At 38.2% G+C, this 16,772-nt stretch overlaps 1 protein-coding gene across 3 annotated transcripts; it reads right to left on the reverse strand.

The window, feature by feature from the left end:
• Positions 1-1,320: 1,320 nt before the first annotated feature.
• Positions 1,321-16,330, reverse strand: LOC115620620 (voltage-dependent calcium channel subunit alpha-2/delta-3). Of its 3 annotated transcripts, XM_030513948.1 has the most exons (23): positions 15,764-16,330; positions 15,606-15,687; positions 13,455-13,559; positions 13,127-13,394; positions 11,800-12,194; positions 11,148-11,597; positions 10,939-11,079; positions 10,775-10,858; positions 10,374-10,430; positions 7,430-7,510; positions 7,288-7,362; positions 7,112-7,219; positions 6,982-7,053; positions 5,911-6,113; positions 5,706-5,848; positions 5,445-5,501; positions 3,817-3,910; positions 3,206-3,316; positions 3,023-3,141; positions 2,816-2,955; positions 2,518-2,742; positions 1,936-2,442; positions 1,321-1,850 (listed from the first exon to the last, which is right to left on the reverse strand). In XM_030513948.1, exons 1-23 carry the CDS (start codon positions 15,943-15,945, stop codon positions 1,758-1,760), a joined length of 3,792 nt encoding a protein of 1,263 aa, XP_030369808.1. In that variant the 5' UTR covers positions 15,946-16,330; the 3' UTR covers positions 1,321-1,757. The 3 variants fall into 3 exon arrangements, with proteins under 3 accessions (XP_030369808.1, XP_030369817.1, XP_030369824.1); XM_030513957.1 differs by lacking the exon at positions 5,445-5,501; XM_030513964.1 differs by lacking the exons at positions 5,445-5,501; positions 10,374-10,430.
• Positions 16,331-16,772: the final 442 nt, after the last annotated feature.

Genomic DNA, 16,772 nt, shown 5'->3' on the forward strand with positions numbered 1-16,772 from the left:
TAGAAAATTGCAATTCTTTTCAGGTGTTATAGTACATAGGTAGATAAAGAGACATATGCATATGTTTGTCCGGAATATTTTGGTTTGAGATTCAAGCAAAATAAGTTTGAAATTATGGAGGATTATCTCCTTACAAATAGTCGATGCAGGTTGCTAGCAGCGTTAAAAAATGCTCTTGTTTTGATTAGGATACGAGTATTGGATACATGATTTGAATTGTCTGTTTTGGAAAAATATAGAATGTAAGCGACTTGTGTGACAATCGTAAAAGATCTAATACAAAGAGGGAAAAAAGGAAGGTATCTGGTATGGCACATGGAAAACTACTACGAAATATTGTTTAAAGCTTACAGTTACCTACATACTCATTAGTATCGTATGTGTGATGTACAGTGTGAGTTGGGAGAAGTTTCTGCATTATACACATATTTAGTGTAAAGTTTTCCTAGTTATAATTTCATTAAATTTTGTTTAGGTGCTTGCCGCTTAGTAAATTTCAGCTATTTTAATTTAAATTTAATAACTTTTATATTTATAGTAGGTATGTATGTATATTTCATTTTGGTTTTGGTTTTTTTTTTAAAGTTCTCTAGACGCTGCTGTTGTGGCTGCTTCTCAGTTCTGTGGCTCGTATCAAGTAGTAATAAAAAGTTATATATAGGTACTTGTGGGTTATGCTAGTTATCAATGTTATTGAGTATATAATGTATGGTATGCGCATTGCATGTGTATATACTGCTCGTATATAAGTACATATCTATAAAAAACATTGCAATAGCTTTCTGCCTTTTTTCTGTGGATTCCTTTTGTTTCCATTTTAGTTATTCTAAATTTAACGAATGTTTATAAAAGTGCTTTCACCGGCCGCCATTTGAGTGAGACTGGCTGACTGAGTTAATGTGTGTGTCTGTTTTATTTTTGCTGTATTGATTGGGCTAAGCTAAGCAAATATACAAAAGCTACTTAAATGTAATGCATGTGTCTTGACTTTTAAATATATATAAATATATTTTAATGGTTCATCAATATTTGGTTTAGTTAGGTTGTTCATTTTCTTTTAACATAGTTCCTTTTTACTCGTACTTACAAATGTGGCAATCTTAAATTAAGTTTGTACACGCACATAACCTCAATATCGATCTCATTCACACACACAATAACACACACACACTTGCGCAGGCATTCATATAACATGGGCAGTAGTCGGCATTAACAGTGTGCGCATTTTTTTTTTTTTTTTTTCTTTTTTTTACCATTGCCTACTTAGAAGCACGCGGCATTGTCAAAATGTTTAATTATTTTTTGGTTTAAGTTTTCATTGCGAGTTTCTTAAGGCCGTTGTTGGAATTTGTTTATATGCATTTAGTATTTTTGTTTTTGTATTTTAAATAATTATACAATAAATATTTAATTTGTCTATTGGAAGGTCTACAATAAAGCGCAGCATCTCGCTCATCATAGGCAGCACACACTGTTACATTTTAGTTAACATACAAACACAAAACTCAACATTCGAAACTCTAGTATTAGCTACTTAAGTACTTAAGGCTAGAATTAAACTAATTTGAAAAATGTTGAAAAATGAACGGCGCTTAAGCGTTGAGAGTAAAAAATGTTGTGGATTTGTTGCTTCCCAAAAGTATTTTTTCAGTTATACATATATAGTATATATAATACATAAACACTTTGTCCAGATTTTTCTAAACAAATTGTGTAGTTGTCGTGGTTGTTGTTGTTGTTGTTATTACTAGCCGCCGTTAAAGCAAGCGACTGAGCACATGACTGAGTAACAGTAGCGTAAGATTCGCATATAGGCTGCAAGCCTTACCGCACAGCTTGATGTTGCTCTCCTGTAATCGAAAGTAAGAGAAATGCATATTCAGTATAGTAAATATGTAGAAGAGAGCGAAAGGGCGAGAGAGTGTTCGAACTTACATTAGCATGGCGGCTGATGCAACTCTGCGGTCGCTTGCGACTGAATTCACGCGCGCGCTTATAACAGGCCAACGTCTCGTTGGGCGACAGATGATAGTCAATGGGCTTGGGATTCACAGTTAGTACGAGGGCCCCCTCCCGGGGGCACAGCTGATCGATGACCAGCAAAATGAGATTGCTGGCCGGTATGGGCAGCACCACAAATGGCCGCTCGCATGCGTGCGCTGTCATATTGTAGACAACATTGTCTTTCTCATTGTACAGCGTGTACAACTCACGCTGCATGTCGCACGACTTGAGGCGTGTGCGATGCAGCGTCACGTAGCGCAGCCAGGCTGTGTTCTTCACCTGGGTGCTATCTTCCGGCTCCGGCTCCGTTATATTGCCATCCATATAGGCCTCGCCAAAGTTGGCCGCAACACCCGGAGTCATCTGCAGCAGTTGTACAATATACCACAGCGCAGTATGTAGCAGCCATTTGCCTAGGCGCATCAGATGAAATAGCGGCTGCGAGAGAGAGGGGGAGAGATTGAGATTGAGATCAGAGAGTGGAGAGTGGAGAGAAAAAGTTTGGGGACTAACCGAAAGCAGCATATTGGATGCGTTTATATCGTTCTTTGACTCAAAGCATACGGCCTGATAGTCGTATACGATCACGCGTTTATACACCTTCTCCTCCACTAGACGCTTCATTATGGCGCCATTGATTTCTCCGAAAAATTTGCCTGTTTCGTGAACTCGAGAGGATACTATAATATAACCATTATTATCCAAAATATAGCAGTCTTTATCATCCACGGCACAGGCCTATTGAAGAATATACGGATATTAGAAAGGATTTCAAGATCGAAAGACTACACAGAACTGCTAATGCACTCACATTGCCTGTTATATTATGAAAGAGTTTATAGAGCGCTGAGTGTTGAAACTGAAAGCCCACAACGGCGGCGGGTGCATTCTTGCCGCCCTCGCTATGAAAAATGGCATGACTCGCAGTTACAATGATTTCCGAGCCAGTCTCTATAAGGTTTAAGAAGAGGTAAGCATTGATCACTTGTAACCATATGTGTATAGTATATGTACTTACCGCCCGCATCAAAGGGCACGGAATAAACAAAACTCTCCTCTCGTATAAAATGTTGGTCCACAGCGCGTTTATACCAAATCTCATCAATGGCGCGCTTATTGTGTTGACTAAAGATCTCACTGTAATGTTTTAAGATAGGATATCCTGATATATAGCTTTTAATATTAGTTGAAAAGCACTTACCCGGCACCCGGCTCCTCAGCCATATTTGTGTGAAATTCATGCCAACGGGTTAGTCCGCTGTGTGTAGCCAAAAAGGCCACGGTAATGCCGAAACGTTGCTTGAACTCGTTTCTGTGTGGGGTGGAAAAGTTGGAATATTAGAATGTTTACACGATTGGCAGTAGGTACAGTGCTAAGACTTGTTTACACGACATTTCTGTTTACCTTGGCAGCAAACCCATTAGTACGGCTATTGGGCTTGATGCGCTTGTGCTAAGCATTTGACGAAGAGGTTTTGTTTTGGGTTTCATTTTTTTTATTTGTTTGTATATATATGAGAGGCAATATGTTTGTTGGTTTAAATATTAAGACATATATTGTGGGTGCAAAAAAGTTGTAGTCATGAAAAAGACAATATACGAGTACACGAAAAAATTGGTAAAAAACGCGCAAAAGAAAAATGAGAAAAGAAAAGCGTATACGTAGAAATGAAAATGATTAATAGGTGCGTCCTTTGAATGGCTAGAGTATTTCACTGCAGGCGTTGACTGTACTTGGTGTGTGTGACCAAACGAGCCTAGCGCACTCAGTATGCATAATAACCTCAATAACAAACGGTTTCGGGCACTTACCCCTTGTCATCTTTAGAGTTAAAACTCGTATTTTTGGAGAACCATTCGGTGACGCGTGCATCGAATACTAGCGCTTGCATTAGCTGTCGATCGCCTGAAATCCAAAATTATATCCAATTAGCAATGAGCTGTCAATTATATAGTTTTTAAATACCATGGAGGATAAATATTCATATAAATAGAGGAGCCAACAGATAACATATAACATAGATTGTGCGAAACGTGATGTTAATCCATTTGGGATCACTGTTTTATATTAAATTCAATACTTTCAAATACTTTCTTAAAATATTGAAGTTGTTGTTGAAAAATACTTTTCATGTCGACTTGCTTACGGTAGAATAAGGTAAAAATTATTGTTGTTGAAAACCCCTTATTGTCGACTTATCAAGCGATTTACTGAAAGAACGTCGAAGTCGTGCCAGCCCAATGCTTGAATACCCTGTAAACATTTTATCGCTCGACCTCAATTTGTCAAATAAAATACCAATCATCACAAATTCCGGCCACATAATACATATATATCAGTGATTTTAATAAAACTTTAGACTCTTCTATCAAAATTGTTTATGATTTCGAAATATTATATACAGAAGAATGTTTAGTACTAAGGTGGAGTTTTGCCCCGATGCCATGAGGTTCTATTTAAAACTCATAAATACCAAATCTGCTTGAAATATCATTATCGCCAAAAAAGTTGTTGTAAAGTTTCACTTCTGCATCGATCGTTTAAGCTACTATATACGATGAAATATCAAGAGGAAGATATCATTCTTAGCAAATCTTTGATCCTATTAAAAGTGATCGCTATATAAAAGTTAATAAATAAAGTCTACATAACAAGTTTGGTTTGTCTAGCTGTTATGGTTCAAAAGTTATTGGTGGTTCTTCTATTATATAATAGGTACCTTTGGCGTCTAGAGTCTTGAGAATATCCTAGGGTACATGGTATTACCGATTATACTAATAATAATATTAATTGATGGTTGATTTTTCATTTTTCTTTCAGATATTTCGCAACTTCATTGTATATTTGAATTTTTGCGCATAGTGCTTTCGTTTTCTAAAAAATCCATATAACTTAATGCATAACGAAGCCCAAGAGTGTAGTTGTTGCCAATTAACATTTAGATTGGATTAGCGCACTTCCGCAGTCTAGCAGTTCCGCAACCTTTATAAATTAGTGGCCCTTGCCGCTTGAAAGTGCAAATACGCCTTAAAATTGTGAACCCAAAACAAAAAGTAAACAAAAGTAACGTTGTGCCATGCAACAATTTTCGGTGCAAATTTCGCAGCTAACTATTAAGGTGGTAATTACACTGATGCGAGTAGGAGATGTGGAAGAAATTTCTACTGGACGTCGTGACGACTACATTGATTATGCATATCCAATAATAATAGTTTGAAAGCGGGATCCTACTTGGTAATAATTGTACCAAAATAAAATTGGTGCCAGTGCAAAGTGATTGGAATTATTGTTGTTTTGTGTTTTTTTTTTTTTTTTTTAAAAAAAACAAATATCAAAAGTCGTTCGAATGTGTTCACAAATTACAAATAATCTTTACTATAATGGACTTGCTGATTTGGCAATGTAGTACGACAACTGTTTGTTAGACTTATTTACTCACAATAGTAGCTTTCTTTTTCATTGATTGATGGATATCGGCCAGCTGATGAGTTGTTAGCTGTGAATTTGCATGATTATTGATTGGTATTGCAAACGACATTTTTCATTTTCGAGCATTTTCGAGCATGAGTATAGTATTATATGGAAACGTAAAACATCAAATATAATAACAAACTTAGAGCAACAGCAGCGTCATCAAATCAAATCAAAGGCGACTTATCTTCTTATCACTCATTCAACAGATTTTGGTAGGTATACTCACAGAACATGGCTGCCGTATGTTCCGGGGGCATGGCGCTTCGACTCGATGGCCATCTCCAACCTGGCTCTGACATACGCTCCAGAAAAAACAAAAGTTCTCTTTCTGGCGTTTTGAATGTCTTGTTGCTGTGCTTGCAAAATAGCCTGCGAGGTGAGTTAAGAATCGGTAATATGCTATATAGCACTATATATATCGAATTCCTTACCAATCGGGATGTATTTTCCAACGATTGCCATCGAAGAAGCTGCGTATATTTGAACCCTTTATGCTGATACGATGTATATCCTGTTCCGTACGTATGGCCAATCGGCTGACGCCATACTGTTCCGGATAGCTGATGACTAGTGTAAATGGGGTATTCTTGATGGCATTCCAGTAATATTGGCGCTTGATACGAGCAACGCGTTTCTGATTTGGATTTGGATTTGGAATTGGATTTTGAATTAATGTTAAAAAAAATCTTGAAAGTTATAGTCGACTGTGCCAGACTATAACATCAGCTACAACAACAACAAGAGAGAACGCTACAGTCGAGCAAGCCCGACAGTGTAATACCCTGTACCCAGGTAAACTTCCGTCACTGAGTTATATGCGCCCATAGCAGCAGCAAAAAGAGGAAGAAGAAGAGCGAACTTGTTGCTGCAGTTTGGGGGGGTTGTACTGGCGAGAATTTGTTTCGCTAATAACTTTTCTTAGAATTATATATAAATTATGTGTGCAAAGTTTGGTTTAGGTAGCATTTGAAATGTGGACGCTATTGACGAAATTCTGTAGCGGGGGCAGGGGGGGAAAATTAAAAAAAAAAAATAAACTCGTCCTTACTCGGACCTAGGAGAATCTGGATGCCAACTTTGGTTATTCTAGCTTTTATAGTTTCTGAGATCCTCGCGTTCATCCAGACGGACGGACAGACGGACGGACGGACATGTCTAGATCGATTTCTCTCGTCATGCTGATTCAGAATATATATACTTTATGGGGTCGGAGATGCTTCCTTCTGCATGTTACATACTTTGCACAAACCTAATATACCCTTTTTACCCTACGGGTACAGGGTATAAAAAGGCGATCTAGCTGTGGTGCGGAAGTTATGGCCTGAGCATTATTTTCTTCGGGTAGTAATGTTTAACTTAAGGGAACCTTAACGAACATACATTTAAAATAATTATTAAAATAATAGATTGAAGGCAAACGACCTCTCAGACAGACGATCAAAAAACCCTTTCAACACTAACATAATGGGTTTCAGACTAACATATTAGACTGGAAGACTTACCATCTCATCAAAATGATTTTTAACCAACATCCATTTGCTGCCTGTCGATTGATTGATTATGGAATCGCGTATCTGCAATAAATGTTATATTATTTTTGGTAGCCTTCATACGGTTTTGGTCCAAGCTTACCGTCAGCAGCACTGGATTAAAGTCTCTGGCGGCTCGATCATCATCCAATAGCTCAACTTCAATCATGTCAACGCTATTGTAAGCAGGTTTCAAAATATAACCTTGGAACTGCAGAAAAGTAAATAGGTCGTTTATTATAAGTTAGTTTTAAATAGTCTCCTATTATATGCACTTACAATTGGACGAAAGTCTGGATGGAATAGTACATAACCATTGTTGGTTACTATAAACGCGTAGCCATTAACGCCGAGCTGTCGGGGTTAAGATAATAAATAACGGACACGACCATACTTGTACATTCTGTATCTGGATACTTACCAAGAACGGCGAGAGTAGCTTTTTTATTTCGCTAATAGGCACATCGGTGCCAGCCACGCCCAATATATTAGCAATTCTTGTCTGCACAGGAGCAAAAGTTTGAGGTGAGTAATGAAAAGGGGTTAACATTGATTTGAACAAAACATATAGAAAAGAAATTGTGTTTTTTTTTTTTTCAATACAAGTACAAGTACAGAGAATTTCTGTTTGCATGTTAATCAAATACTGAAAATGAATTAAATTTTTGTAATTTGATAAATGGCATTGCTAAGACAAAAACGAAATTTTGATTCGGCTTACACTTTAAAGGCATTTCAAAAAGAATGGGTTATGCAAATATGAGAAGCATTTGTTACTACGCAAGAGCTTACGAATACAAAATATTTGTTTGTTGGAATCGATTTCAAATGACTTTCATTTATACGAGTAAGTATGTTTACAGAAAATTGCTTTTTAGTTAAATTTGCTGTGGCTAATTACATGGCTAGTAGTAAGTACTAAGAGCATATGAGAGTAGAGCAGTTGTGTGTAAACATAAAAGTGTACTATATAGTGTGAACTGAAAGAAAATGCGAGTAGCACGAGTATAGAGAAAGGTTAGATTGAGACTTTGGCCGACAGCAAAAAATCGTTGGCAAAATAAAATATTAAAGTAATTTACAGGAGTTTTTAGAATTGAATAAAAAATGAGCTTAGGACTAAACAGAAGTTGTGTAAAAAGCTGTCGTGGCTCGATTAGAGGGGGCCAAATGTACAAAAAGGTGGAAGACACAGTTTATGCGATTGTTTGTTGTGCACTCCTCAGAAGTACAGTTTACAGGAGTGTGTTTGTGTGAACTGTAAGTGTGGCTGGAGTGTCTCTCTCTGTGTGTGTGTGTGTGTGTGTGCATGTGTATAAATAGTTGAAGTTTTCATTTTCATAGTTTTTATACCCTTCACACAGTTTGTTGTGCAATGTAAACACACAGTGTGAACACACTTTAATTCTAATCGAAGCAAAGGGCCTAAGGCACAAAATGTGCTTGGAGGCTAAATGGTTGGGTTAAGGAGAAATTGGAAGAATAAATCTGAAATAGTTTAAAAGTATTTAGGTTTTGCAGTTTGCCGTTGCCTACAAGAGATTTCAAGTGCCTCTTAACTAATGCGCAAGTGAAGCAGTTAGCAGAAGCGCTACACAGAACTTCCAGAGAGGTTAGCAATAAAATGTTAGTAGTAGATACTAAGTACATATGTATGGTGCATCCGTTGGACAGTGGAAAGTTATAAATAAAAACAAAACAAAAAAATGAAATATACTTTAAGGCATAACAGAAAATCAAATGCATTATTTGATGTAATGTGCTCAAACTATAAGCAGAAACGGTAGAATGCTGAAATAATTTTTAATCTCATGCGTGGCACACACTTAAGAATAGACAAAAAAATGGCAGAATTGCGCAAAAAAGGAAGTTGATTAAATTAATTTGAATTTCGAAAATTGTTCGTACAGTTGCTGTGGATTTTTGTTGTTAAATTTGTAAACAATTTACTCACAACTTTCATATTTATTTTGGCAGCCGGATTTATATCGGTCGTTAGATTAATGAGCTGTGAATTTGTATTGGTATTTGTTTTCATTAATTATAAATTGATTAATCAAATTAGTGAACATATAATGTAATTTCTAGGAATTAAAGCAAATCAAAGGTGGGGGCTGGTGGTTGGTCTGGGTGGATGGGCAGTTAGGGCAGGTGTTTGGTTGAGCTGCAGCTATAGCTGGGTGCGAAGCCTACTATATATGCCTGGAACAAAATATTCTAAAACACTAAAACCACTTTTCTTGCCACCCGTCAGTGGGGCTGCTCAAGGGCCTAAGTATTAATTGTTTATGCATATGAAGGGTATAAAAACTTAATGCTAAGGTGCCTCATTTGAGCAATTGAGCATCCTGTACAATTGAGGCATTTTATTGCTCAGTATCGCTGCCCAATTTCGATTTTCGGGGCATTCTACCGCCCGAATGTAGTCAGGTAAGTATATAATTATAATTGATTTTTGAACTCTGGTGTATTGTTATTGTTATTGTTATGGGAATTGTCTTTGTATTGTCATGTTGAGTTTTTTGTGTGCTCTCCAGCGCCTCGGCACTATGTACTATACAAGCCTATCTAAACATCAACGAGTAGTTCATACCAACAATTAATGGCTAGGCTCGACTTTGGGAGTTTCTATTGGGATTGAATAGCGCGCTTACTACAAGTATAGGCGCTATAGCTATGTACTATATATTTTCATTCATGTCATTCGCTGAAGCGACTGGGCCTAATCCGGTTTCATCTTATTTATACGTTATACGTTCTAACAACAAATCGAACTACACAAAATGCTAGGTAGTGTACGAGTATAAAATGTTCTATATACGAGTACGTTAGGTAAGATATAAGTACGAGGCATTGCTATAAATTGTTAATTATGTTACGAGTAGATATTTATATACGAGTATAAAAGAAATTATATATGGCTATATATACGAGTATATTTCGTTACATACATTACCAATTGAGTTGAATTTTTGTTTTGTACCTAGTACGTGGTCAACACACTAGAATCGCAAAATTTGCTAAAGAATGATATGGTCCTAGACCATATAGCTAGTAGTATATATCGTATTTTGTTAGATATAGTTATTAGATATACAAATATAGAATATATATCGGTTAAATATTTATGGTTTAGGTATGCATGTATGTAGCGCAAAGTATAACAAATCGTTTACTTTAGTTAAAGGTATACATAGATATATATATATATTTATGAATAATATATATAGAATTCAATACGTTATGCGATTAAATTGGCGTATATAAAACTTTCATTTAAGAGCATGTAAATACTTTTACGCAAATTTTCATTTGAATTTTTTTTTTTTGAATAGAGTTTGTTAGAATTTGGCATTAGTTTGTACCTCACGTGTTTGCAATTCCCAGAGTGCTTCATTTATTAAAACTTCTTCGGTGATATTCTGTGGTTGTTGTGTATAGTTTGGTAGTTGTAGTAGTAGTTGTGTTTTATATTATATATATATATATAACGCATAAAATATTAATATAAGTAGTAATAGTAGTATATAGTGAGTTTGTAATATAGATAGATTGAGTTATGGCTTGGTACTGGTATTGGTATTTTGGTTTTCGATAGAGTGATCATGAACGCGGCGCTGCCTGCGATTATAGATTTTTGATAAAGAATTTTGCGGTGCTAACTTTTGGTTTGCTTTCATTTTAATTGTGTTGTTATTATTATTATTAATATTTGCTTTTTTTCTTTTAATAGACGGTGCACGAGCACGGCCAGAGCTAGACTTACCGCATTTTCACGCCGATCATAAATGGGCATGGATACGGTGGTCATGAATTGATAGACATTTGAGTCGACTGGCTGGTTCCAGGTCTGAAACAAAATATTTGTATACAAGTATCGCCAGTATTGGATAAATGTGCTTCGAGTATAAAAGTATAACAGAATCTTACCGCTTTCATGCGTCTGTATTCGCGACGTTGCATCTCGCCCGGTTCAAGCATGCGATCATTGATTCGCCGATACTCCCAGACATCGTTCTTTTGCTCCTCGCACTGTTTAATCTCCCACAAATAGTCTGATAGCTTGGTATCCTAGGGCGTGAATTTTAGTGTAGAGCTTAAGAATTGATCATTAATTAAATGTGTTAAGATGGACCCACCTCAACGTCCGCATAGACCTGTGTCCAAATTACCGGGTGATCATGCCTACCCAATACTAGTGGTCTTGCCATAACCGGTATATAATTTAATACCATTTCGCGCACCTCAGCCGTATCGCTGAGATGCACATAATATCCCTGATTCTCACATGCCATCCACCGTATATCATCCCAATTCGCCACCTCTTTGCCAATCAAATAAGTGAACACACGCACCGGCTTATAGGGCGGATCGCGCCAATTGTGTAACTCGAAAACCTCGCGATTATTCTCGGGTGCCCCATCACCTATGATCATAATAGCCTGATTGCATTGCGCACCTCGTGAACTCGTCTTGGTCTCTTCCAATATTTCGAAAGCTCTTGTCAATGCAGCGGTATAATTGGCAATCGATTTGGGTTTAAACGATTCAATCCCTTCTTTAAGTTCTCGTATGTTGCCAAGATTGGCCTGATTTTGATTTTGTTTTGTTCAGTTTTTGTTGTAATTTTTCAAATGTCAAATCAAATCAATTTGAACCGTTTTAGGTTTGGTTTGAAACCGCATCGATTGTGATTTGTCAAAAAAGAAACAAATTAAAAATTAATTTTGTATGAAAGTAAATGTGAAAAGGAAAATTGAAATTGATTTGTAAAAATAGAAGTATATATACTTGAATCAATGTGTCCTCGAAACATCCGACGACTGGGTTCACTTCGTTATCAAAGGTGAAGATGTTCACAAAGTCATTTGTACCTAATGTATCGAGAATCGTATTGACAACATGCTTTGCGATATCTAGCCTCTGTCCCAACATTGAACCAGATCCATCCATTAGGATAACAACATCCTTTGGACTAGTCGCTGCTTCCATATACCAAGAGCGTAGACGGCAATCGTATAGATCGACCGGTACGTCTTTCTTCCACTTTGCTGCAGGGAATTGACGCATAAAGCCAGTCGAACTGCCAAAAAATTGCCACGACAGAGTTGGATCTTTTTTGTAATTATCACGAAATATCTGATCCAAATTCTCCGACCATTGAATAGCTTTAATAACATCCGATGCTGTGGTGTTGTAATTGTGTGGTAATCATGTTTGTTATATGATGGCGATGTGATTATGTTTTGTTGAGTTGTGTGTTGTAATTTGTTGATCGATCAATCAATTTTTGTGGTTGTTGTTGTTGTTGTTGTCAATGAAGATAATGTTAAAAGAAACGGTAAGAATTTGTATAAAAATTGATTAGTCTTGATTTGGACGAAATTAATGTTTTAATGTTGTTGTTTGTTCATTTGGTAGGCTCATGGTACTGGGAAAAGAGGGGGAACACAAACATAGCACAAGGCGGTGCAGTGGCTGTCTGTAGTGGTTGTTGTTGTTGTTGTTGTAGTTTTCAGTGTGGTTTTGGGTGATTGTCGCAGTGGCTTAGTTGGGTGTTGTACGGTTTTTGGCAAAGCATTCCGCGTGTCGGCATATAACATTCAGAGCACCACGTCCACGCGCCAGCAACATACGTAACGCAGCACTGGGCAATCGATGGTACAGTTGTGCTTGCGATCATTAGGTACATGATGGGTGCTCGCAGTGCGGCGATGCGTTGCTTGCTGCGCGTGCGCGTGGCGCGCATTGACTTAAGCGGTTGTAAATTGAAAAAGAAAAAGAAGGCGCAACATTCATTCGATAGAACTTGAACGATAAACTAAATTCGAAAATAGCATACAGCGAGCGAGCGAGCGAGCGAGCGATCGGGCAAGACAAATACATATACTTAGACTTAAAGCTACATTCAGACATTTAGACGGTGTGTTCAGAAACATATGTATGTATGTATCTATGGGTGTTGTTGTTTTTGTTGGGCTGCTCGTGTGCTATAAGCTTAAGTTACGATAACATAGACACAGTGTGGTACAGAGTTCGATCGAGCGATAGATAGAGAGACTAATTGAGAGAGGAGGAGACAAAGCACAGATAAGTTATTAGAGCATTTAGTTCAAACCTCGATCAAACACATTCACTGGCACATGCACTGAGCTGACACTGAAGTTGACCGGAGTATTATGGAACTCGGCATTGGGCGTCAAAACCAGCTCCTTGGGCTGCACGAAAATGAATGGCTCCCCTTTATCATCCAGATCTCGGGGCGGCGCCGTTGGCATGGGCTCGCCCGGTTCCAGCATATCCTTGGCATTGTAATATGAGAAAAATTTATCGGCCTTTTCATTTTGATGAGAAAGTGCAGTGTTCTCAGCAGTGTCCATGATGCGCTGCAAAATTGATATATTTAATTCAATTTTCCACAGGTTGTACTTTTTTCCCATACTTACACGCACGGCGCTAATTTTCAGTTCCATCATCATTTCTATTTCCTTTGCCATGGCCTCAACTATTGTGCCACCCGAACGTGCTTCGACCTTGGCTTCCTTGAAGCTCTGAAAGTATGATGCCATTATTATCAAGATCAGTGGGGTTTTTCTCTATGACAGTATTCTTTAGGACAAACATAGTTTTTCTCTAGACATACGATAAGTAATTTAACAAGCTTTGTATTGAGGGAAGCTATTCTCCTTATTCTCTAAAAATGTGGCATATCATCCCTTTATTATAGATTTTAGAAGTAAAATGGAATCTAAGCTTGTATGATATTTGCAGAATGTTAATTCAGATCAGTAAGGAGTTCTGGGCTGGTGGTCTAAAGCTATATTTTGCTGTGTTGGTTGCTATGGAGCTAACATTTAATATTTTCGAAATTGAAATTGTTGTAGTAGTAGGTTTATCCCTCTAGACTGTCCGGCAGAAGGAATTGTAAGAGGTAGAATATAAGGTATCCGTAATAGTTGGGGCTCAGATGTGGAGATTCCCGGATTCAGCCCTCGTATGCTTTATAAATCTTTAGGAATTTATAACTTTCTAATTAACTTTTATTCTCTCTTTATTAATTTTTTTGAAGCTCTTCATTAAATTAGAATAAGTATGACGACTAAATCAAAAGTTAAAAGTTAAATACGCTGTTTAACCACACCACAGCATGCTTCCATAATTTGATGCCCTTTAGTGGTATGGGAAATTAGTAATATATTAATAGATTTAAGAAAAAACAAGAAAGGAATGCTAAAGTCGAGCAGGCTCAACTCTTATATACCCTGTACCACCCCACAAAAAAGAAATTAAATTAATTAAATTAATTAACTGAATTAAATATAAAATATTCCATGCATGCATACATATATTTACATTTACATCAGAATCGTGCCTTATGCGTGTTTGTGTACATGTACATATGTATGTATGTGTGCATTGGGCCTGGTTATATGGCTATACCTTTTTTTCCAATCATTCTATCATAATGAAACTTGGTCTACGGATATATAATCACTAACCTAATGTGACTACTAAATTTCAAAATTCCAAGAATTACGGGAGTTATGGAAAATCGTTAATAGGGGGGAAGTGGGGGTGGGGGGGGGGGTGGATCAGAAAAAATGAACAAACTCGTCCTTTCTCGGGCTCAGGAGAATCTGTATACCAAGTTTGGTTATTCTAGCTCTTATACTTTCGGAGATCCTTGCGTTCATACAGACAGACAGCCAGACAGACGGACAGACAGACGGACAGACGGACATGGCTATATCGATTCGGCTTGTCATGCTGATCAAGAATATATATACTTTGTGGGGTCTACCAAGCCTCCTTCTGTGTGTTCCATGTGCACTCGCACAAAACTAATATACCCTTGTACCCTTTGGGTACAGGGTATAAAAAATACGGCCATAAATCAAAAATTTCTAAGAATCCTACAATCTTTTAGATTGATTTACAATACAAACATTGATTTCAAGTTCGTCATCTTGGAAACTTTGCTTACAATGCCAATGACGTGTCAAGCACCCTAACCCAGACACCAGCTCTGACGTATGTTTGTCTGTATGGCTATGTATGTATGTACACAACCCCTACGGTATTTATTAGTAGGCCCAATGGCCCAGACATATGCTACATTTCTGGACACACAGTATCATACAGCGTGTTTGTGTGAGTGTGTGTGTGAGCATGGGCGCCCGTAAGACGATTTCATTTAAAAATCCAATTGCGCTGCCTAAAAATAAATTACATACCAGCTATCCCACATAATGGTTGGTACTATGTGGCAGCAACAGCGACTGACCTCATAAAAGAGACAAGCTGATGACCGACTTAGTGTCGTCGTAGTCGTTGTCGCGGCATGCCTCAAACATTTGCTATAATTGCCTGCTCAGCCAGGCTACTGGTTTGAAAGGCTGCCAGCCTTTAACCCAAATACGCTGCCTGCTGCTGCTGCTGCTGCTGCTGCTGCCATCGCCAACAAACAGAAAAAAGAAAAGCAACAAAAATAAGAAGAACAACAAATATACAAAGGACAGCAGCAGCAGCAGTAGCAGTAGCAGCACGCGCGCATTCTCTAAGCTGGAAAAATCAATAAAAACGTGCCCCACACTTACCTCTTGCACCTCCTTGCGACGGGTGATAAAATCGCCCAAATGGAACAGCTCCATGCCCAGTTTGTCGGCCCATGAATGCACGCTGCAGTTTTTTATAAAATATGTGTGTATTTAGGATTAGGATTAGAGATCAAGCATTATCTATGCTCGCCACTCACAGATTGTAGTTAATTTTTTCGCCAGGCAGCAAATTGGCACCATGTGGATAGTAGAAGAGCACACAGAGTACGCTTAGGCATAGTCTCCAGGCCCAGGAGTGCCAGGAGGAGCGATAAGCGTATGTTGTTGATTGTGATCCTGTCGTTGTTGTTGCTGTTGCTGTTGCTGGGGGCCACGCCATGTTGCTGCTGCTGCACTTGCACTGGCTGGATAGTGTAGTCGCGACATAAATACGAAATACGATTCTGCAGCTGCACACGTCGCACGCACTTTTCCGTACCAATCCGCACTTAGCCGCACCTTTCCGCACACACACACTCGCTGGGCTAATTCAATTTTAGCCAAAATTGCTATGCTACCATCATTATTATTAAGATCATTATCAGCACCAAACTGCATGCCGTTGCCATCTACGCGCCCCCAAAATCATTTCCAGCTTCGACGGATCCCAGCGAGTCCAGCTATTGTCTGTGTTTGGCTTGCACTTGTCTTTTTCTTTGTATTGTTATTACAATTACTGCTTTAATATATTTTTCTTTATCATGCACTACACATTTTTGCCAGACATGGCCTATTTGCAACTTCAATTGAGGGAATTTTCAGCGATACGTGCGCTTAGTGTGTGAAAATTCGAGGCCTGTAAGAACTTTTCTCTGTATACTGACGTTTTCTGGCTGACATTTCGCTGACGTTTCTGTGTCAGCGATGAGTTCATCGCCAATCGCCGTGCGTTAAAACGAGATGACAGCTGTTGTGCCGAGCTTTCGTCGGACGCACTACTCTTCGGGATCGACTGCGTCGGCGCTGACAGTTGTCGCGTCGGCGCCCCGAGATTGTTTACCATTGGGAGCCGGTTACAGGTGTTTGTTTACAACGACAGGCAGCTGCGCATTGCCATTGTTTATGTTTTCTAGCCATGGCCCGATTTGACAGCTGAGCACCACCTGTGGCGTCTGACAGCCATACAAGGGTTGGTTTCACTATTCCTCTAAAGCTCGTTTTTGGGTG

This window comes from Scaptodrosophila lebanonensis, unplaced genomic scaffold (genome assembly GCF_003285725.1).
Source record: "Scaptodrosophila lebanonensis strain 11010-0011.00,11010-0021.00 unplaced genomic scaffold, SlebRS2 tig00000001-arrow-pilon, whole genome shotgun sequence".
Lineage (NCBI taxonomy): Eukaryota > Metazoa > Arthropoda > Insecta > Diptera > Drosophilidae > Scaptodrosophila > Scaptodrosophila lebanonensis.

Excerpts from the sequence above, each read along its gene's own strand:
- LOC115620620 (XM_030513948.1), bottom strand. The coding sequence starts at position 15,945 with ATGGCGTGGCCCCCAGCAACAGCAACAGCAACAACAACGACAGGATCA. Across the intron at positions 13,395-13,454 it reads TGAAAATTAGCGCCGTGCGT|CGCATCATGGACACTGCTGA; the intron begins GTAAGTATGGGA and ends TCAATTTTGCAG. Across the intron at positions 12,195-13,126 it reads AGTGAATGTGTTTGATCGAG|CATCGGATGTTATTAAAGCT; the intron begins GTTTGAACTAAA and ends ACAACACCACAG.